The 21,105-nt window shown below is 54.7% G+C and overlaps 6 protein-coding genes across 7 annotated transcripts; 3 read left to right on the top strand and 3 right to left on the bottom strand.

Moving 5' to 3' along the window:
- Positions 1–5,292: 5,292 nt before the first annotated feature.
- Positions 5,293–6,679, top strand: LOC112881986 (peroxidase 2-like). Its single transcript, XM_025946925.1, has one exon. The coding sequence runs from the start codon at positions 5,365–5,367 to the stop codon at positions 6,487–6,489; it is 1,125 nt and encodes a 374-aa protein (XP_025802710.1). The 5' UTR covers positions 5,293–5,364; the 3' UTR covers positions 6,490–6,679.
- Positions 6,680–8,386: 1,707 nt separating this feature from the next.
- Positions 8,387–9,859, top strand: LOC112882110 (peroxidase 2-like). Its single transcript, XM_025947102.1, has 2 exons — positions 8,387–8,784; positions 8,900–9,859. The coding sequence occupies exons 1-2, from the start codon at positions 8,449–8,451 to the stop codon at positions 9,647–9,649; spliced, it is 1,086 nt and encodes a 361-aa protein (XP_025802887.1). The 5' UTR covers positions 8,387–8,448; the 3' UTR covers positions 9,650–9,859.
- Positions 9,860–11,241: 1,382 nt separating this feature from the next.
- Positions 11,242–13,027, top strand: LOC112882286 (peroxidase 2-like). Of its 2 annotated transcripts, none has more exons than XM_025947309.1 (2): positions 11,242–11,906; positions 12,099–13,027. In XM_025947309.1, the coding sequence occupies exons 1-2, from the start codon at positions 11,280–11,282 to the stop codon at positions 12,870–12,872; spliced, it is 1,401 nt and encodes a 466-aa protein (XP_025803094.1). In that variant the 5' UTR covers positions 11,242–11,279; the 3' UTR covers positions 12,873–13,027. The 2 variants fall into 2 exon arrangements, with proteins under 2 accessions (XP_025803094.1, XP_025803093.1); XM_025947308.1 differs by having other exon boundaries at positions 11,242–11,975.
- Positions 13,028–13,779: 752 nt separating this feature from the next.
- LOC112881961 (peroxidase 2-like) lies at positions 13,780–15,308 on the bottom strand. The gene is made up of 2 exons (XM_025946895.1): positions 14,938–15,308; positions 13,780–14,849 (listed from the first exon to the last, which is right to left on the bottom strand). The coding sequence occupies exons 1-2, from the start codon at positions 15,247–15,249 to the stop codon at positions 14,079–14,081; spliced, it is 1,083 nt and encodes a 360-aa protein (XP_025802680.1). The 5' UTR covers positions 15,250–15,308; the 3' UTR covers positions 13,780–14,078.
- Positions 15,309–16,617: 1,309 nt separating this feature from the next.
- Positions 16,618–18,100, bottom strand: LOC112881962 (1-Cys peroxiredoxin PER1). Its single transcript, XM_025946896.1, has 2 exons — positions 17,505–18,100; positions 16,618–17,416 (listed from the first exon to the last, which is right to left on the bottom strand). Exons 1-2 carry the CDS (start codon positions 17,620–17,622, stop codon positions 16,869–16,871), a joined length of 666 nt encoding a protein of 221 aa, XP_025802681.1. The 5' UTR covers positions 17,623–18,100; the 3' UTR covers positions 16,618–16,868.
- Positions 18,101–18,235: 135 nt separating this feature from the next.
- LOC112881960 lies at positions 18,236–20,509 on the bottom strand. The gene has a single exon (XM_025946893.1). The coding sequence runs from the start codon at positions 20,416–20,418 to the stop codon at positions 18,424–18,426; it is 1,995 nt and encodes a 664-aa protein (XP_025802678.1). The 5' UTR covers positions 20,419–20,509; the 3' UTR covers positions 18,236–18,423.
- Positions 20,510–21,105: the final 596 nt, after the last annotated feature.

Below are 21,105 nucleotides of genomic sequence, written 5' to 3'. Positions count from 1 at the left end.
AAGCGTAGCAGCACAGACCATATTAACAACAGTAAACTTTTCTAAACTAAACCAGCAAATACTAATAGATTCAAAATTATTCCCCACATATCTCCCCACTGCTTGCGAGACAGCATCCCACATTTGTACTGCTACTACACACTCGAAAAATAAATAGCGACTAGTTTCAGTTTCAGAGCAAAAGAGATAAGTAGGAACCCGTTTTGTACACCAATGCACAAAGAGAATTACAGGAAGCACTTTCCACGGGAGTTGGCAATGATCTCTGAGCATATATGGCCGTCACAGATGAAAAGATGGGCCGGTTGGGCCTTTATTTTCTGCCGCTCAACAAGCAAACTTATCGGCGAGAGCCTCGCCTGCTGCAAAGGCGATAGCCGAGGAGTAAAGCAGAGCCCAGAGTCTTCTCGTCTCTTCCTCCGCTACAGTTGAGAGGAGGCGAAAATCGGGCAACCAGCTTCCGGCGCCGATTTCCGCCGTTCCCTTCTGCTCCGGTAGCTGGATCGGCACCGGAGCGGGTGGGGAACGAGGAATGTGGTGGCCGTTGTACATACTCCTCCTTTATTTGAGTAGTTTAGGTCTAAGCAGTGTTTCTAGGATGGAGGAGACGCTGTTGCCATGGAATAAACTTCTCCTGCCCCTTCTCCGTCTTGCTGGTTCGGGTTCCGGTTCATCCGAAGAGCTGGAATGCTGCGACCTTGCCCGGATCTGAAGGTCTCCATGCTTCGGATCTCGTCGGGTTTGCTTGTCCCTCCCTCATCTCTGTTGATGTTGGCGTCGGCTATGGATCTGGGAGGTATGCCTACCAACTCGTTACTGAGAAATCGGGTTGGATTTTGCTTCCCGCCTGTTTAGGTGGTACAGTTCCCCGATGGGTTGTCTCGTCGTTTGGTGAGTCGGCGTTCTTGGTGGATCTTGAGGAGTCAGATTTCTAGTTTCTCGGCGAGGTGATGGCCGACGGCCATCTTCAGCCAGGGTGTTCAGCGTTTCTACGGTATGTCGATGCTTTCAATATACTACTCTTGGAGGCAATCAAAAACTATGGTGTTTCATCGTCCGGAAGGGGAACGGCTTCAAGCTGCAGGAAGCTCCGTTCGCCGGCGACGAGAACGACCGGGATGTTCTTGCAAGGGCAGAGTTGTAGTTTTCCTATTTCCAAGGATGTCTTTGTAAGAATGTAAACATCAAGAATCATAGGTAATATATTAACCCGGTTTCTAAAAAAAAAAACTAGCAAACTTATCGACAGAAGAGACGAGACCTCCTACTACGAGTTTCATGGTGGGCTGGTGCTCCAGAAATGAGACAACGGCCCAAATGTAGTAACAGAGCAGACCTCAATTTGTTCTTTCTCATTTTGGCCCGCCCCTGTCGACACCTTTCATCTATCTATTATTACAGGTGGCTCCAAAGAAAACTATTATTATATACCCCGGCCACAATCATAAGTCAATTCCCACACGCATCATGATGATAAAAAAGAATACTAGTTGATCACAAATGTTTAATTTGGAAGGTTGGTCCACATGGCTGCGTATATCTCACCGCCTTGATACGAATACGGCCGAGCGGCGGAAAATACGGGGCATCTCGTAATTAATGTACAGCACCGACCGGTGGTTCGGCCTGGCTGGTGGCTGCAAATGCTTTTCCGGTTGCACGCATTCTCCATTGTTATCGATCGATATACATTATATAGAGCGAAAATATGTGTGCGCTGCACGCATTATACTAGTTTATTTATTTATAGTAGCAGTACCAAGACTAGGAAAAACGGCACCATACTGGATTGCAAGTTCCAGTACAAATTGGCACATGCATGGTCTCCCGAGCCTCTACCTACAAACGTACTGTATATCTGACTACTCAGCTATATATAAATTGGCACACGCCCGTGCCACGATGTGCAAGCCGACACAGTAGCTAGGATTGTTTACTGCTGAAAATTAAATGCCTTCGGTGACTGCGACACAAACGTGGCTAAACTAATATATAGCGAGCAGTTAGGTGCCCATGGCTTAGCATCCCCAAAGAGTCTTTGTAAATTTTACTCGCTAAATTATTATTTGAAGAGCGTTCTGCATAAAAATTATTATTTTTATATATTTTTTCTCTCCAACAACTTTTCTATATCTTGTGTACACTCTAAAATATCATTTTCGTTATCTATATTTGGCTACCGAGAAATGCGGAATGGAGGATGGCTACATTTGGATAACCACTTAGACAAGCTGTTCGATGGTATTGTCAGACCCGGGGCCACGGGACTGTGTACATAACGTAGTTTAAAAAGGTTTAAGAGATTAAGTCCATCTTATCTCTTATTTATCTCGTTTATCTCTTATTTATCCCGTTTAAGTAGGAGATAAAGCTAACCGATATAGAAGTAATCTGCTTAAGATATGCTCTGGTACGATTTCTTAGCTGGTGTTGGTTAGTATCCTTATAACCCTGACCTCCCGGATATATAGGGGGGACGGGGACCCTCTCAAAACAAGATCTCCAGATCATTCTACACTAAAGGCAATACAAACCACCACACCGTACGTAGGGTATTACGCACCTCGCGGCCCGAACCTGTCTAAGTTTTGTGTTCCTTGCACCTTCGAGTTCCTGATCTCAGCGTCTCCTCACCTAAAACTTATCACCTTGAGTATATCCTTCGGTGGGCAGCTGGTTAAACACCGACAGGTATTTTTCCATCAAAATCTCTATTCCTAACAATAAGGAAAGATATAGAAAGTTTCTTAAAGTTGCTCTTAATTTGTATATATCTTAGCTCGCTACTATACCATGCATTTCTGTACTCCTACGAGAGAGTCGATGTAACAGTATCTCCACTCATAAGAGTAAAGAGCAAGTATTATTAAATACTGTAATCAGTCTGAATGCTGAGGTGGAGGAGAGATAAAAAGGAGAGAAAGGAGAAGCGGGCTGTAAGCTTACGGCTGGCTTCGACACAAAAATCAATCAACTTTATGAGAGAGACAAGTGGACCATGTATTAATGGTGAAGAGCTCGCTATTGTACAAGTGTGCTGACAAATACGCTGCAAAGATCCTTGCAGCCAATAGCTGGCTGTATTATTAACCTTACTATAAGGATAGAATTGTATGCGTATATTCCTAAAAAGTGAGTTATTAATTTCCGCGTGTGTTTATGTATTTCATAAAAGAAAAAAAAAGATATCTGTGTTTTGTCCCGGATGCCATGCTTATCCCTCCCTACCGCAATAATTGTTCCAGCAAATATGGATCGATTAGATAAAACCTCTCGAGCATAATCAAGCGCGTGTGCCGCGGGGCGAATTTTTTAACGAAGCTCAACGACGACTAGATGACGATTGGGAGTAGACATGCATCCGGAGTCAGCTGCTTGAGCTGTACGTGAGCTAAACTAGCTAGCTTCGTGGCCGCAGCGCCATGTTCCCTCCCCTATCTTCATGGGATCTCGATCGCGTGCCTCCATCGCAACCTGCATGCGCCGCCGCGCCGAGAGGGAAACGTCATCCCTGTCGTCGTCGTCGTCGACGGCGCAGAAAAGTCAGAGTTGTAGACCCGGGTACGGGTGTCTATGGGAGTGGAACTGCGAATTCGCCGTAGGTACATTATACGTCTCAGAACTTTTTTTGCGAGTGTTATACGTCTCAAAACAATTATAGATATTCATCACCTGCACAAAATACGATCGTTATGAGTCTTTTTTTCAGTTTTATCTCCTAGTGATATTTTAGTCTATTATTATTAAGCTCACGTCGATAACTACAACACATGTTTACCATTTTCCGAGTGTTTTTCTTAAATGGTCAAAGATTGCTCTTCTTCAAGATATTTCTCAAGTGGCCAATAGTTGTCGTTATAGTATAATTTGGACAACCAGGGAAACACCAATTAGCAACTAGCAGGAAAAACTCTTAGGCTCCAAATGTAGCTATTGGAGGGTATGGTATTGAATTGGGTTCAATACCAAATTGACCATGATATTGAAATGGGTATAATTTGAATTATGTTGTTTGGATGACCATGTTATTGGATTTTGGAATCCTAAGAAGCAATCCAATGCAATTCATGTTTGGATGTAAAAATATGGAATTGAAAGAAAAAGGGGAGGCAAAGGGGAAGCGCTGCACCGCGAGTCCGCGAGGGGAGGCAGAGGGGCGGAGGGCAGTGCGGCCGGTGAAGCGCTGTGCGGCACACATGTGTCAGGGCGGGAGCACGACGGCACAGGGGTGGGACGGCGGAGGATGGGACGCACCGCATGGCCGCATCACGAGGGTGGAGGGGTGGGAGAGTGACGGCGGGCTGGCGCAGGGCGGAGGGGCAGGAGGGGCAGAGGAGCATGAGGGGCGGGAGCGGGCCAGTGCAGGGCGGATGGCGGAGAGGCGGGAGCCGGCTGCAAGGAAGAACGGAAGGAGCCAGCTGTGAGGAAGAAGGGAAGGGGCCTGCCCCGAGGAAGAACGGAAGGGGCGCTGGGCCCTCGGCCGCGAGGGAGAAGCGGAGGGTCGCCAGCTGCGAGGAAGAAGGGAAGGTTCGCGGCAGCGGTGGAGGCGTCAGGGAAAGGTGTCGTGCGCGGGGAAGAGTGGCCTGCGGGTGGAGAAGCACGAGCTGCAATTCTGCCCATACGAAGGGCATGGCTCGGTATTGAGGGAGGGTGCGCGAGTATTTTGAGTGCCGGTTGGTATTGAGGCCCAATTTCAATTCTGAATTATAAAGCAACCAAACAACTACAATTGGATGTTATAATTGCTAATTCCCAATTCCGAATTCTGAGACTGAATACCTACGTCCAAATAGAGTGTCAGCTATTTTAGAAAATTCTAAAGAATATCCATTATTGTCTCCTTTTTCTGAAGGTGAACAGCTGAACACATGTATGTTCGAATTACTCTCAATTGTATTATCCATCTAGTAGAGAACATCTGGAAAATGGACAACAGGTCATCACAAATACAAAATCAAGTGATGCACCGCCGCACCGGAGTGCAGAATCCCGACCACCCTATCATCAACGCCCGTCGTCCCCGGGTCCAATCAGAGGGTGCCAAAACTAGCAATCAGAACGCGTGTGCCGCGCGGCGAGCTTAACAACGCCCAACTTGATCTCGGACGAAGCATCGCCGGTCAGCTGCTTGAGCTGTACGTGCGCTTCCTTCCGGTGGAATTTCGCGTCCATGGCTGGCTAACATGCGCCGCCGCAAAGCATGGAGACAGTATGTCGTGGCCATGCCACACTCCTCTTCTTTCCAGGACCTATAAATTGCACCCCAGGACAAGCACACTGCACACACGATCAACTTCAGAGCAAGAAACCACAGCAGCAGAGCTAAGCTAGCTAGCAGGCCGATCGAGCAAAGATCGATCGACCATGGCTGCCGCTGGTAAGAAGCTTGCCGTCCTCGTCGCCTTGCTTGCGCTCCTCGTCGGGCCCTCGGCGGGCCTGTTGGGCTCCGGACCCGGTTGCTCCGTCTACGTGGGTTGGCCGGTCCCCGTGTTCTTGCGCTCCCTGATCTGTGGGATCCTGGGCCAGCCCTACACTCCTCCGATCTGGAGGGCCGAGCCCACAGGCGCAGGGCTCAGTGTCGGCTACTACAACAACCCCAACAACACCAACTCCTACTGCCCCGGCGCGGAGGCGGCCGTGAGGAAGGCCGTGGAGAACGCGATCTACCAGCAGGGGCGCGGCATTGGCGCCGGCCTCATCCGTCTCTTCTTCCACGACGCCTTCGTTCGGGGGTGCGACGCTTCCGTTCTCCTCAGGAGCACGGCCCTCGCGGGGAGCGCCACGGAGATGGAAGGGCCCCCCAACAAGGACAGCCTGCGCGGATTCGAGGTGATCGACGCGGCCAAGGAGGCCACCAAGGCCGCCTGCGGCGGCCGCAACGTGGTCTCGTGCGCCGACATCCTCGCCTTCGCCGCGCGCGACGCGTCCGACATCCTCAGCGGCGGCAAGATCAGCTTCCCCGTGATGGCGGGGCGCTACGACGGCCGCGAGTCCTTCGCCAACGAGACCGTCCAGCTGCCCGGCCCGGACTCCTCCCTCCAGGAGCTCCAGATGATGTTCGCCGCCCAGGGCCTCAGCTCCGCCGACATGGTGACGCTCTCCGGCGCGCACAGCATCGGCCGCGCCCGCTGCCTCTTCTTCACCGGCCGCCTGTCGGCCATGGACCCCGACTACGCCCGGCGGCTGAACGAGAACTGCAACGGCACCGGCAGCCCCAACAACAGGGTGGACCAGGACCCCGAGACCTCCGACGTGCTGGACAACCAGTACTACAAGAACATCGACAAGTTCGTGCTGTTCCGTTCGGACGCCGTGCTCGTCTCGTCCCCGGCGACCAAACAGCAGGTGGACGTTAACGTGGCCAATCCGAGCAGGTGGGCGAGCGACTTCGCGGCGGCGATGGTGAAGATGGGCAACATCGGGGTCAAGACCGCCCGCATCCCCAACGAAACCGAGATCAGGGATTTATGCTGGAGAGTCAACGCTTAGCTTTGCCCTGGTCGTGCGTAGCTGCTGCATGCATGTGATCGAGGATATGCATGAAGACTATTTCCTCACCTAGTACTATACTACCATGAACTGCTGTTGTTTGTTGTTGTGTTTTATAATAATACCATTCTATGTGCTGTGTTCACTACTTTTTATTGCACATATATTTCAGTTTGTGATTTTGCTGTAAGGGGACTTATTTTACTTCGAGTATTCTAGTGTTTTACTTTGTTAATTTTCCAAAAGTTTACCGTTCCATCTGCTGACAGCTGACAGCTTCCCAGTTCCCCACACAGGGAGACACAACTCCATAGTGGCATGCCAGACGCCCGGCACGCGAGTAGAGCAAGCTCGGTTGACGGCACGCGCAGCAAATATAGGCTCCTCCTCCTCCTCCTCCTCCTCACCAAAGAAACGAAGTGACTTGTTTCACCACTCACACCCACCAACCAGAAAATGGGCTCTTCTTCTGGACCAAAGAAAGAAGTGACTTGTTTACCCACCCACACCCACCAACCAGCCAAATGGGCTTTTTCCCTGACTAAGAAATTCTCCATGCTTAAGTAGATCAGAGCATCGATGGGCCGCTCAGCTCTTGAACACGTCGACACGAGAATGAAACCGGCCCAGATGAGTTAGCAGAAACCACTTTGAACAGTGCAAGAGTGGTTCCCTCTCGAAACGCAGGCACGCGTACGGAATTTCTAAATATCACCCGCTAATTATTTGTTAGTTTTCACCCTGATTTGAACGGCCACAGTGCTTTTTTCTTTTCGCATTCCTTCCTTATTTCTAGACCCCATTAAGATAGGAAAAAAAAAACAACTGAGAAATTAGTTGAGAAAAAAAAACAATTTCTCATAAATAGCTGAGAAATTAGTACCATCGATCTAACAATGTCAAGTCTACCTATCCCTCTCCCAAAGAGAAAGTTCACCTGCAATTGGGTGTGCTCTGATGCAACTGCTGACACGCGCGCGCGCATGCGGTGATCAGTTCATCATTCATACTGTGACTTGTGAGTCTAATAAGGGGTACTATTTGCATGCACTCGCTTTAATTCGTTTGGTAGCAGCACCACCGCACGAAAAGATTCCAACAGGAGGTCGCGAGGTTTCATACTCACCGGTGCATGCACAATGCATTTACTATCTCCATGTAATTTAATGGTCAACGGTATGACTTCGTGAGGCAGTAGAGCTCTGACACACCACGCGCGGCAAGACCAAGACTTGGGGACGCTTAGGAGGGGTCCTTGCACCGAGGGAGCCGGAGCTACGTTTTTAGCTCTGCCGGCTCCGCCTCCTACGTGTTTCATGCAATATGGAGTTAAATTTATTTTTCTATAAATTTTGCAAGTTGCATGAATTTTGATGCACTAACATTGTAAGCCTGTACTGTTCACATGGGCCATTTTCGTCAGCTCCACCAATACTGGCCGTACCAAGGCAGATTCAGAGAAAAGGAAAAATCGTCCACTTGTCCGGCGAAACCCTTTAGTTTCGCCGGGCGCCGTAAGACAATGGCGTTTCTTAAAACTTCCTAGATTCTAGAAATAGCTAGCTTTGTAATAGCGTACTGCAGCACACAAAAATGTACTAAAACTAAAAAAAGAGTTTCCACCTTCAAATCAGATCCTCCGGAGTCCGGCCGGAGCCTGCCAGCAGTCAAATGACCGCACATGCACTCACTGCGTGTGCCGAGTTTTTGAGACGGCGCCTAGCTAGATTGGATTATTTGGTCAGCTGCGGCGGTCCCTACGCCGACTTCGACGAAATTCGCGTCCTCCTCCATCGCAACGTGCGAGCACTGTGTCGAGCCATGGACACTGGACAGCACCCAGGCCACGAGCTATAAATTGGACCCGTAACCCCTGGAGGAGAGCACACACAGTTTGCATTGCATTGGCGCAAGAAACCAACAGCTTGTAGTTGTAGCTAGCAGACCGAGCAAGCAAAGATGGCTGCTAAACTTGGCGCCCTGATCATCACCTTGCTCGCGTTCCTCGGGTCCGTGGAGTGCCAGCAGGGCTCCGGCATCCTTTGCCTGGGTGGTTGGGTTCGTCCCGTCCCAATCCTGGGTGGCCTGATCTGTCCCGGAGGCTTGAGACCGAGCCCTAAAATTTTCAAGGGGCCGAGTCCTGCCCCCTCAGGGGCAGGTCTCAGGGTCGGCTACTACAATTCGTGCCCCAACGCGGAGGACATTGTGAGGAAGGTCGTGAGGGACGCCGTCGACAAAGAACCTGGCATGGGCGCAGGGCTCATTCGTCTCTTCTTCCACGACTGTTTCGTTCGGGTTCAACCAACTTTTCTCTTCCAACGTAACACAAGTTTGATTTAAATAGTGGGACGGAGTAAGTTTTTGCAACGTTGGGTGTGTTGTGGCCACGTGCTCATACATTATTCATCAGGGGTGTGATGCTTCGGTTCTCCTCGTGAACTCGAGCGGCTCCAGCGACCCATCGGAGATGTTTGGCCCACCCAACAGAGAGAGCCTTCGCGGCTTCGGCGTGATCGACGAGGCCAAGGCGGCGCTCGAGGCGGCCTGCCCCAACGTCGTGTCGTGCGCGGACATCGTCGCCTTCGCCGCCCGCGACGCGTCCTCCTTCCTCAGCAACGGCAGGGTCAACTTCGCGATGCCCGCCGGCCGCCTCGACGGGCGCGTGTCCCTCGCCTCCGAGACCACCGACCCCCTGCCCGGGCCCTTCTCCGACCTCGAGACGCTCAAGAACAGATTCGCCGCCAAGGGGCTGAACACCAACGACATGGTCACGCTCTCCGGCGCGCACACAATCGGCCACGCCCGCTGCATGTTCGTCTCCACCAGCCGTCCGGGCATGAACGCCACCCTCGCCGGAGAGCTGCGCCAGAGGTGCGGCGGCGGCGGCGGTAACTCCTCGGTGAAACTGGACTACAAGACCCCTGACGTCCTGGACAGCCAATACTTCCAGAACGTGAAGGACAACGCCGTGCTGCTGGACTCGGACGCCGCGCTCAGGGCGACAGAAACGGCGGCGCTGGTGGATACCTACGCCGCCGGTCTAGGGAGCAGGTGGGAGATGGAGTTCGCGGCGGCGATGGTGAAGATGGGCAACATCGAGGTGAAGACAAGCCCCGGCGCGGACGCGGAGATCAGGAAGAAGTGCTCGATTTACAACTAGCTACCATTAGATTGGTGGCTGGGACGATGCTCCTCATAAATAATTAATCCTGCTAGCTCCTCCCCGTATTGCAACAGTCTGCCATTTATGTGATTTAGCTGGATCAGGAATTTCTCACTCTAGCTGGTTGCTGCTCTCGGTGAAATGTAAACTCGCTCGGTAATGTAAGCTGGCGTCCCCCGCTGCTACAAAACTGCTCATTGGTTTTTAGCATTTTTCCGGAACGTTGTAAGACCCGGGACTAATCAATGTATTAATCCCAAATCCAATGGCTAAAGGACGAGAGGGGATGGAAGGGACCTTAATCCGTGTTGGAGCTATCAACCGGGACTAAAAGTCTCTCATTAGTTCTGGTTAGAGACTCCAACCGGGACTAAAAGTTAAGACTTTAGTTCTGATTAGTGTTACCAACCAGGACTAAAAGGGTTCTATAGGTTAGTTTAAAAAAGAAAAGCATCCTATCAAAATTCTATCAAAATCACATGTGTTGTGTAGGTGGGATGGCAAACAAGATATACGCGAGATAAAAGATTTTAGGTTCGAAGTGCAGCGAACTGCAGAATTGGATGGAGGTGCTCGTAACCGGGTAGTGCCCAACAATGGGAATGGAATGCTTTTTATAAAAAAAAGGGAAAATGGTAAAGGAGTCTATATCCAAGCATCAGAAGAAATCACTGCTAATAATTTTGACTGCAAGAGTGATTGCCAACAGTTAACAAACAACACCATTGCATTCTCGTACTAGTATATCATTGCATTCGTTCCGTTGCGACGGTTCATTTCTTAAGGGAACAGTCCATGGATCCTTTCAAATCGAAACAGTAAAGGCCCCGTCCATATTTTCTTTCTTTTCAGGCCCATTGAGCGTTTGTGATGGACCGCAGTTGCTGCTGTGTCTGGTCGCTCCTCGTGGCCTGCTGCATCGGGGGACTCTGTTTCGGCCCAAATGAAGTGAAAATTTTTCCTCCTTTTTGTCTTTTTTTCTTCTTTCGAACAGGATGATTTGAAAGAATATAGATCAGCTGGCGGATCCAACCTCCTCCATACAGTTGAGTTTCATTTCATCCATCGTAATTCCATAATAACGACCCGTATTTCTGACCGTGCACTTTAATTTGGATTCCAAAGTGGCCTTGACTTTCTTTTTTTTTTTAAAAAAAAGGTGGCCTTGACACATTACCTGGTCAGTGTAAGTACCAAATACTTGACGCGTTGGCTGAGCATGTCTGCATGTACATGTTATCATGTTTTAAACAATGCGCCTGCCAGGGCGCAAGCGCAAGGAATCCCTGCTATTATTAGATGCAGGAAAACACGCATCACTTGCGCCGTCAGGCGCATAGTCACCGCACTGCCACCATGCATATGCTTTGGTTTATCATGTCAAACAAACTAGCAGCAAGTCAACCGTCCGGGCTGTGCCCTGCTGCCTACTAGATCTCACTCACCTACTCGCCATGTTCTCTATCGGTTGACTCGCAGGGCTCGCAACGTGCGCGCTCCAGAAAACATTCCCACTCCAGATCGAGCCGGGGCTATAAGACAGACGATGGCGACCACTCTTCATCCCACTGTTCCGGCTTCATTCTCTCTCTAGCCAGCAAGTCGATCAAAGCAGGGACAAGCAACGATGATGGCCACTACGCTCACTGTCCTCACAGTGCTCGCGCTGCTCCGTTCCGCCTCATGCCAAGCCGGCTACAGAGTTGGTAACCCAGCCCCAGCGCCACAGCAATCAGCTTACACGCCGAGCACCCTAGCACCGCCCACTTATCCTCCGACAAATATGAGCCCTCCACCATCTATGCTTCTACATCCACCTACATATCCTTCGACGAGTCCCAGTCCACCACCACCTATGATCCCGCAGCAACCCACCTCTCCTCCGACGAGTCAGCCACCCACGAGTCCGAGCCCACCACCACCTGTGATCCCAAAGCCACCTACTTCTCCTCCGACGAGTTCGAACCCACCACCAGCTATATCTCCACAGCCACCTACTTCTCCTCCGACTAGTCCGAGCCCACCACCGCCTATGGTCTCACCAGAGCCACCGACCTATCCTCCGACAAGTTCGAATCCACCACCAGCTATATCTTCACAGCCACCCACTTATGCTCCATCGATTCCGAGCCCGCCACCACCTTTGCCTTCACCTCCACCCAGCTCAGATGATGCAGGGAAGAAACTCAAGGTCGGATACTACGAGAAGAAATGTGGTGGTCAGGTGGACGTGGAGGCAATCGTGAGGAAGCACGTAAGTAGCTTCGATGCCAGCATGAAAGCAGGGCTTATTCGCCTCTTCTTCCACGACTGCTTTGTCCGTGTAAGACTTCGATCAAGCTAGACGTTCATTGCAACATTGTGCAACGGTAGTCAATACACATGCTAATGATCGTAAATTAGTAGTAACCGGTAATGGCACCGTGATCGATGTGTGGCGGTTCAGGGTTGCGATGCTTCCATTCTGCTCGACCCGACCGGCGACAACCCGCAGCCGGAGAAGTTGGGCATACCCAACTTCCCGAGCCTGCGCGGCTACGAGGTGATCGACGCGGCCAAGGCGGAGCTCGAGGCGAGATGCCCCGGCACGGTCTCGTGCGCGGACGTCGCGGCCTTCGCCGCCCGCGACGCGTCCTACTTCCTCAGCGGCGGCGGCGTCGACTTCGCCATGCCCGCGGGCCGATACGACGGGAACGTGTCCCTCGCCAGCGAGACCCTGCCGAACCTGCCGCCGCCGTTCGCCGGACTGCAGCAGCTGGAGAAGATGTTCGCCGACAAGGGGCTCGACGCCTTCGACATGGTGACGCTCTCAGGCGCGCACAGCATCGGGCGCTCTCACTGCTCGTCCTTCCGCCGCGACCGCCTCCCTCCCGGCGCCACCGCCTCCGACATGGACCCGGCGTTCGCCGCCGAGCTGCAGGCCAACTGCACGTCGGCAGGCGGCGCCGACAACACGGTGGTGCAGGACTACGAGACCCCCGACGAGCTGGACAACCAGTACTACCAGAACGTGCTGGACCGCAAGGTCCTCTTCACGTCGGACGCCGCGCTCACCTCGAGGGACATGACGGGCTACCTGGTGCGCGTGTACGCGATGTTCCCGTGGCTGTGGCAGCAGAAGTACGCGGAGGCCATGGTGAAGATGGGCGGCATCGAGGTCAAGACCGCCGCTACCGGTGAGATCAGGAGGGCGTGCCGCGTCGTCAACAGCAGGACGTGATCGGATGGCCGGTCGTGCGCCTGCCTACTACTGATCGAACTCTCTGACCCTGTTGTTTTATCCACTTTTTTTCACCTAATTCTGGTTCATTCTTTCGTGGCGTTTGTGCTGTAATAATAATATCATAGGTTAATCATTGTTTCTATTGTGCTGTAGTCAAATCTTGGCAGTATCTTATCCTACTTGACAGCTGCTCCATGTGTCTGCATCGTTCAGGCTACTTGTTCAGAAAAATAAAGCAAACTGTACTGTCGGTGCGTATGACAAGGGTAGTAGCGCCTGTATCCCTTGCAATGTTTCCTGAAAACTGAAGATCAGCGTGATGGAGCATCTGGCGAGATTGGTCTTCAGCAATTCAGCCTGAATGCGTTGCCGAATATAGTTAGGCAGTCAAAGCACTATATTTGTTCCATCCAGGCATCATCTTGGTTTCAGATGCATGATAAGCAGGCGTGTGAATGATCAAGCTCTAGCTTGTGAATGCGATCATTTACGCAGAACCAAACTGTAGGATTCCCGGAAATTTGAAATCCTTCACAAAATAAGATCAAATAAAAAAAAATCCTTCACAAAAGGACCTCTATTTCCCCCTTCTTTAGGCAGACAAAAGGAGTCTGGTAGGCCGCAGGCCCATGTCATTCATGGGCTCATATGGGTGCGGAAACTTTTCAGGCCCCCCTGTTTTTTCATAACGGGGTCACTTGGCGACAACTTAAGAAGGGATTTGGATCCCTTTCCCAGCTTTTGCAGGCAGTCAAATTCTGAGCTGTGCTCATGATATGTGAGCATAAATACAGATAGCAATTTTTTTTGTTAGCCTATACAGGTAGAAAGTTAGTAATTTGAAAATACAGGTAGAAAATTAGTAAGCACATGATTGATGACATGATACAAGTGAGCTCTGGACTTCTGAAGCGTATAAGTTTTGTTTCCTTGCTGATGAAGATTGTATGTAAACATCAGTGATATCGCTTCAGTACTTTCTGGAATCTCAAATGGTAGTACAATTAAATTTGCAGCATATAAATGCAACAAAATAATGAAGCAACATTAGGGGGGAAGGATAAAGAATAACAGGATTTGAAAATGGAAATGATGAATGAAAAAAAAGAAATATCACAGTGGACAGGAGAGTAGACGCGTTGTGTTCTCTCGATCTCACACGTCAAGTTCGAACCCTCGGCCATCTGACGGTAGTTCTGACCATCAGCCGGAATACGGCTTGTTGATGAAGCCGCACATCTTCCTGATCTCCCCATTGGCAGCGGTCTTCACCTCGACGCCGCCCATCTTCACCATGGCCTCCCCGAACTTGTACTGCCAGCGCCTCGGAGAGAGGGCGGCTGCGTACACCAGTGGGATCGTCTCGTTCGACTTGAGGAGCGCGGCGTCCGACGCGAAGAGCACCTTGTGGTTGATCACATTCATGTAGTACTGGCTGTCCAGCTGGTCGGGGGTCTTGTAGTCCTGCACCACCGTGTTGTCGGCGCCGGTCGGCGACGCGCAGTCAGCCTGGAGCTTGGCGGCGAGCGTGGGGTCCATGTCCGAGGTGTTGCTGGGCGGGAGCCGGTCGGGGAAGGACGAGCAGTGGGAGCGGCCGATGCTGTGCGCGCCGGAGAGCGCGACCATATCGACGGTGTCGAGCCCCTTGGCGGCGAACATGGCCTTGAGGCGCGGGACGTCGGCGAAGGGCGGGGGCAGGTTGGGGAGGGTCTCGCTGGCGAGGGACACGTTGCCGTCGTAGCGGCCCGCGGGCATTGTGAAGTTGATCGCGTAGCCGCTGAGGAAGTAGCTGGCGTCGCGGCCGGCGAAGGCGACGATGTCGGCGCAGGACACGACGCCCGGGCACGCCGCCTCGAGCGTGGCCTTCGCCGCGTCGATGACCTCGAAGCCGCGCAGGCTCAGGTTCGGGATGCCCAGCATCTCCGGCTGCGGGTTGGCGTCCGTCGGCTGGAGCAGAACGGAGGCGTCGCAGCCCTGAACGTCGCATATTGTCAGTTGGAGAAGCGCTCGTAGTTCGATGCAAGCCGTACATGAAGCGAGTCGTGATGATTGTTGAACTTACCCGGACGAAGCAGTCATGGAAGAAGAGGCGGACGAGGCCTGCTTTGATGCCGGCGTCGGCGCCGCGCACGGCCTCCCTGACGATGCCTTCCGCTCCGGGGCACTTGTCATCGTAGTATCCGACCCTCAGCCCAGCGGCAGGAGGGCTTGGTGTGGGAGAAGGGTAAGTGGTGGGTGGGCTGGGTGCCGGAGGATAAGTGGGTGTCGGCGGGGTGGGATTGCCGCCGCCGTAGCCGTAGCCGCCGTAGCCCGCTTGGCACGACACGGAGCCGAGCAGCGCGAGTACGGTGAGGACGGCGAGCTTAGCGGCCATGGCTGCTTCGCGATCTCTGCGCCTTCTGTGTGCTCGAGTGTTAGAGACGGAGTTAGAGAGGCAGGGACTTCTGGGACGAAGAGTTGTTGTCGTGTTCCATGTCCATTTATAGCCAGGCACGGCGAGGAAGAAGAAGGCGGTGCCGCTGACTGCTGTGATCGGAATGTTTTTGGAGCGCACGTCGCCGTGACACGGCGCGAGTCAATGCGGGACATGGCAGCAACTCAAGCGCCGCGCCGCGAAAAAGGAGTACACAATTGACTTGTGGATCAAGGTACGGTGGTACTCCATGTCTCCAGCTGCGGGTAGACAGCTAGTGTTGCAGATGATAATTTTGATACATATGTATTGCAGCTGTAAGCTAGATTTTGATTTGATTATTACTAGACAGTGCAGGCATACATACAGCTATTGGAGTGCGCTTTTGTTCAGGTCTTCAGGATGTCTACCGTTCATCAGGCTGCTTGCATGCAGCACAAAATTGTTAATTATTGTTGTCGGTGCGTGTATCCATACATGCATCCATGTACGAGTATGTTCTAACCCTGCCCTGTTTTTATATTTAGTGATAACTAGTTTATACTGAAATCACTAGCGTTTTTTTAAACTAGACAGGAGCACTGCCGATGCATTTAGGAGAGAAGGCATAGTTTGAAGTTAATACAAGAGGTTGTGACTACATGAAGCAAAAAAGAAACTCGACTCGTGAATACAGACTAAAACACCACCGGGGTGCCACAAGCAACCCTACCCTTTCAAGGTTAACCTCCTCCTTGATTAGTTGAAAAACTTGCAGTGGCTGCAACAGCTTCTGCTCGAAGATCCTTCTCCTGTTCCTTTCCTTTCAAAGATTTCATCATGCAATATCTACATCTGGATAGCAGCAACCGATCGCTTTTACACTTCGCTTTTACGCTTGTGGATCGCTTTTACGCTTGTGGTAAAAGTTCCAGACTTCTCTTCCACCAATCTCCAATCCCTTCCTCTGGATCAGCTGGAACTTGGATTGCGCCGATGTCCAGTTACTGACAAGGAGCCAAACTTGCTCGGCAAACAGAGACGAAACGCAAACGCAGAGCCAAGAAGAGAGCGCGAGTAATTTAAGCGCGAGCAGCGCTGCCCGCACCGCGGTCGTGTCGCGTGTCCCGTGCGACAAACGGGGCGCACGAGCGAACCGCTCGAATGGGCTCCACGCCATCCACCTCCATCATCGCCCCTCGGGCCTCACCTCACAATTATTACTTGAAACACCGGAGCCTGCCAAAACATGTACAGTCCAGAGACGTACACGGGCACGCGTAGATGATGCGTCATGGCATGCGTACACGTACTGGCCTGTCCAGGCACACATAAATATGATACCAGCCGATCGAAACACGTACGGTTACTGCCGGGCGAACACGTACAGATGTGTACACAGGCACGACACGTTACATTTCAGCCAAGTCCGTCCAGGTCCAGGTACATACCACTACTACTGACACCACCGTACCACTGCTCGGCGGTGACGTCACGGCACACATACGTACAGAGCCATGACACAACACTACTAGTAGTTCACAGACACCACCAGATCACACAGAAGACGCCATCACGCCACGCCGCCGGCGACGGGTCGTCTAGACCTTGGCGAAGCGGAGGTAGCCCTTCTTGGATGGCAGGTCGGCGGTCTCGAAGCCGTCCGGGAACAGCTTCCTGGCCTCCTCGTCGGAGACGCTGGGCCCGATGACGGCGCGGTCCCCGGGCTTCCAGTTGGCCGGGGTAGCCACCTTCCCCTTGTGCCTGGCGGCCGTCAGCAGCGAGTCCACGGCGCGGAGCACCTCGTCCATGTTCCGCCCCGTGCACGCCGGGTACAGGAAGCTCAGCTTCACCGTCTTGTCGGGGCCGACGATGTGCAGCGTGCGGGAGGGCAGGCTCACCCCGCGCGCGTCCTTCTCGTCCGGGTCCACCATGTTGAGCTCCCTGATGGCATTGCGATCCGGGTCCGCCATGATCGGGTACGTCAGCTTGGACCCCGGCTTGAAGGCCTCGATGTCCTTGATCCACTCCTTGTGGGACGCCACGTCGTCGCAGGAGATGCCCAGCAGCTTCACGCCGCGCTTCTTGAACTCCTCGGCGTACCCCGCCATCGCCGCCATCTCCGTCGTGCACACCGGCGTGAAGTCAGCTGCAGATCTCGAGATGCCGTGATGAGGATTGTTTCGCACGCACAGACGACAGCCAACTAGCCGGGGCAGGCAGGGACAAGCGCGTACCGGGGTGGGAGAAGATGATGGCGTAGCCGTCGCCGACGAAGTCGTGGATGCGGATGCGGCCCTGGGTGGAGTCCAGCTCCAGGTTGGGGATGGTGTCGCCGATGGTGAGCCCCGGCATGGTGGCGTGCGTCGAGCTGCGGGGCAGCGAGCTACCGAGTACCGACTAGCTACTTGCTGGTGTTACAAGCGGGCGGGCGCTGCTGGCAAAGGTGCGAGGCCTTGCTTGAGACGGGAGAGGCACTGGGCGCAGCATATGTAGCCGAGGTCGGTGACGGACTGCGTGGAGAAGTGGCACCCGGCGCGGTGCATGGGCGCCGCGTACCCGTCCTCGTGGCAGCTGCCTCGGGCTCCTGCGCTCGGTGCGTTTGACCTGCCGCCTAACTGGTCTGGCCGTCAGACTTCAGAACCCGTGTGGCAGTGTCCAGTACTCCAGTGGCGCTGCAGCAGCATTTGGTTTGTTCTAGAGTGGGCCGTGCTGCATTCAGCACAAGAGAATGGGCTTAACTAGTTTCCCGGCCCAATTCTTTCCACTGACATGGAAATGGGCTAGCTAGCCAGAGGTATTCTTTGTGCAAGTGAGAGCAGCCTACTCGCACCAAAACACCAGTACTTTTGTATCGTTTTTTGCCCTTTTTTGATGTTACAGGTCGGGATCAGGCTAGTGTCAAGACGTCCAGCCCTTGTCACTGAGCAAGAGAAGCACACCGTACTCCACTGACACTGAACTTTACTTGAAAAAGTGACGATGGACAATGGAGTCCACGCAAGCGCATCCTTTTTATTCATTCAGCAACGAAACAAAGGAAAGCGTCCCCAACAACATCATTATTCCAATCCAGCTTATTACCATCACGCACAATCATAACTCGCGCACGGAAAAGTGAAAAAGCGACCGCCATCACAGTCGTCGTTGATCTCCTCAGACGTCGCAGGTGAGCCACAGCGGCTCGTCGAACTGGCCCATCGGGTCCTCCCCGGCGGGCGCGCCCAGCGACAGCGCCTCCACCCCGAGCCCGGCGCTCGCGGGCCCCCACGCCGGCGTCCCGTTCTCGTAGGCGTTGCAGGTGAGCCGCAGGAGCCCCGACCCGTCGAGCCGGCACGCGTACAGGTCCCCGTACGGCTGGAACTGGTTGGGCCCCGAGATGGGCTCCGCCATCACGCCGCCGAGGTTCGCCGTGAACAGCAGCCACCGCGAGTCCGGGCTGAAGCACACGTGGTTGATCCGCTCCTGGTCCGCCTCCGCGCTGCCCTCGGGCCCGGCCACGTACACGCGACGGAGCCCGGACCCGTCGGGCCGCACCAGGTAGATGCTGAACACGGCCGGGTTCGCCGGGTCGTGCCGGTTCGACGAGAACGCGATCAGGCTCCCGTCGGGGGACCAGCTCGGCATCGTGTCGATCCACTCGCCCTCCGTCAGACGCCGCACCCCGCCGCCGCCCTCCTCCTCCTCGCCGCGCGCCGTGTCGATCACGTACAGGTTCTTGTGCCCCGTGCGCCCGGACCGGAACACCAGCCACCGCCCGCAGGGGGACACCGCCGGGAACGCGTCGTTGCCGGCCTCGGGGCGGGTGAGCGCCCTCACCGTCGCGCCCACCTCCTTGCGGTCGTCGGTGAGCTCGCTCGGGTCGAACTCCACCCGCGCGATCCGGACCGTCGCCTTCGGGGTCTCGAAGATGGGCCCCGCCGAGGTGAACACGACCCCGCGCTCGCTCGGGCTCCACGTGGTGTAGAACAACCCGGGCTCCTTGCTGATCGTCCACCGCCTGGTGCCGTCGGACCGGAGGACCATGACGCCCGGCGTCGCGAAGAAGTCGCCGTTCACGGCGATGTGCGACGCGTCGGGCGAGAAGGACGGGAACGTGCCGTTCACGCGGAGCATCCGGAGGGAGCTCACGGGGCTCCGCACCGTTTGCAGGTAGGGGACCACCGATTCACCCGGCGCGCCGGCGCCGCGGAACCGGTGGTACCCGAGGCGCCCGCCCGACGGCGAGAAGAAGGGGTTGTAGTGGTGGAGCTCCGGGTTGAGGAGCTCGGTGAGCGGGGAGAAGCGCTCGATCTCGAGGTCGAACAGCTCGACGTGCCGCTGCGCGCGCCCCTTCCGCCGCGTCGCGACCGCGATCCAGCGGCCCCCGCCGCGGCCGACGGCGGCGGGGGTGAAGCAGTGCAGCCCCGGCGGCGTGACGCGGCGCTCGCCAGCGCCGGTGGGCTCGAGGGTCTCCGGCGAGACGTCCACCCGGAACACGCTCCACCACCCGTCGTCGGCGACGCGGTGGAAGAAGAGCGTGCGCTCCCCGTGCCAGGTCGGCCACCCGCCCCGCTCCGCGACGACGACGCGGCGCGCCGGGTCGGCCGCGCGGAACACGGCGACCTCCGTCTCCAGGACCTGGAAGTCGAACGCCCAGGGCCGGTCCCCGTACGACGCGACGGCTACGAGGTCCCCGGATGCTGACACGGCGGGGCTCATGTCCACGACGCCCCGCGGCGTGACCCGCTCCACCGCCTGGCCCTCGCCGCTCAGTCCCGCCGCGTACACCGCCGCCCAGCTCCGGAACGGCCGGTCCGGCTTCTCGTGCGCGGAGACGAAGTACACCCGGCCGCCCCGCACCGTGGGGCGGTCGTGGAACAGGCTGCCCTCGGCCGCCGGGAGCGGCTCGGGGCGCTCGGACCCTGGCCGGGACAGGAACAGGCCCGCGGCGCCCGTCCGCTCGGAGACGAACGCGACCGCGTCGCCGGCGTCGTCCGCGAACTGCGCGTTGAAGTTGACGGACACGCCGTCCGTGTGGCGCCTCTCGTCGAGCTCCGACGCGTCGGGGGCACCATCGTCCGAGGGGGCCGGCACGGCGACGGAGAAGACGTCGAAGCCGAAGCTGGTGACGCCGACGGAGGCGAAGAGGATCGTTCCCGTGGGCTCCATCGGGGCTCGGGAAGTGATTGGAGCTTTGCTTGGCTTGTGTGATGGACACGACTGATGGCGCGCGAGCCGCGAGCTGAGCTGTGAGTAAAGTGCCGCGGCGTGGCCCTATTTGTAGGTTAGTGGTGGGGCCCGGCCGCAGTCACGGGGTCCACATGGAAAACGTTATCTGCTTGGAACGTGGCTGACTGTTGGAGTGGTTGTCGGGGCAGTGCAGTGATAGTGATGTGGCGGGTGTGAACGAGCGTGTGGCAAACGGAATCTGTGGATCACGTAGCCCCGTGCACGACCCGATCACTCCTGCGGGTAGAGCGTCTCCTCCGAGCAGCTCGTGACAGAGGGCCACCGGCCACGTCACTACAATGTGTAGTTTAGTGGTAGGGAGGTTAATTTTAGCTTCTACGAAACTGCCGTGGTTAGAGAACGTGTAAAGCCAAAGCCATCGGTGCTCTAAACTTGGGACTCCACGAGCAGACAGCCGAGTGTACCTGACGCGAAAGGGAGGAAAGTTCAAGGCATTGCATTTGCACAGCACAGGTGTGTGTGAACGCAGACGAGCAACAGGCCGGGTTGGCAGATTCGAGTTTTGGTCGAGGACACAAGGATGGTCCTGCATAGTTTGAGCTTGGTGGCCGAGAAACATTTCCGTAACCACGCTGTGCGCTTGCTCATCATCTGTTGGACCATCCC

Source organism: Panicum hallii, chromosome 2, assembly GCF_002211085.1.
Source record: "Panicum hallii strain FIL2 chromosome 2, PHallii_v3.1, whole genome shotgun sequence".
In the NCBI taxonomy this organism is placed as follows: Eukaryota; Viridiplantae; Streptophyta; class Magnoliopsida; order Poales; family Poaceae; genus Panicum; species Panicum hallii.
Note: the sequence above shows the minus strand (reverse complement) of the source record. Positions and strands in the feature narration are given on the sequence as shown.

Bases quoted from the DNA above. Each gene is read 5' to 3' on its own strand.
- LOC112881962 (XM_025946896.1), bottom strand. From the start codon at position 17,622: ATGCCGGGGCTCACCATCGGCGACACCATCCCCAACCTGGAGCTGGAC. The intron at 17,417-17,504 runs GTACGCGCTTGT...CGAGATCTGCAG, and splicing joins CATCATCTTCTCCCACCCCG to CTGACTTCACGCCGGTGTGC.
- LOC112881961 (XM_025946895.1), bottom strand. From the start codon at position 15,249: ATGGCCGCTAAGCTCGCCGTCCTCACCGTACTCGCGCTGCTCGGCTCC. The intron at 14,850-14,937 runs GTAAGTTCAACA...TGCGACGTTCAG, and splicing joins TCCATGACTGCTTCGTCCGG to GGCTGCGACGCCTCCGTTCT.
- LOC112882110 (XM_025947102.1), top strand. From the start codon at position 8,449: ATGGCTGCTAAACTTGGCGCCCTGATCATCACCTTGCTCGCGTTCCTC. The intron at 8,785-8,899 runs GTTCAACCAACT...ATTATTCATCAG, and splicing joins TCCACGACTGTTTCGTTCGG to GGGTGTGATGCTTCGGTTCT.
- LOC112882286 (XM_025947308.1), top strand. From the start codon at position 11,280: ATGATGGCCACTACGCTCACTGTCCTCACAGTGCTCGCGCTGCTCCGT. The intron at 11,976-12,098 runs GTAAGACTTCGA...GTGGCGGTTCAG, and splicing joins TCCACGACTGCTTTGTCCGT to GGTTGCGATGCTTCCATTCT.
- LOC112881960 (XM_025946893.1), bottom strand. From the start codon at position 20,418: ATGGAGCCCACGGGAACGATCCTCTTCGCCTCCGTCGGCGTCACCAGC.
- LOC112881986 (XM_025946925.1), top strand. From the start codon at position 5,365: ATGGCTGCCGCTGGTAAGAAGCTTGCCGTCCTCGTCGCCTTGCTTGCG.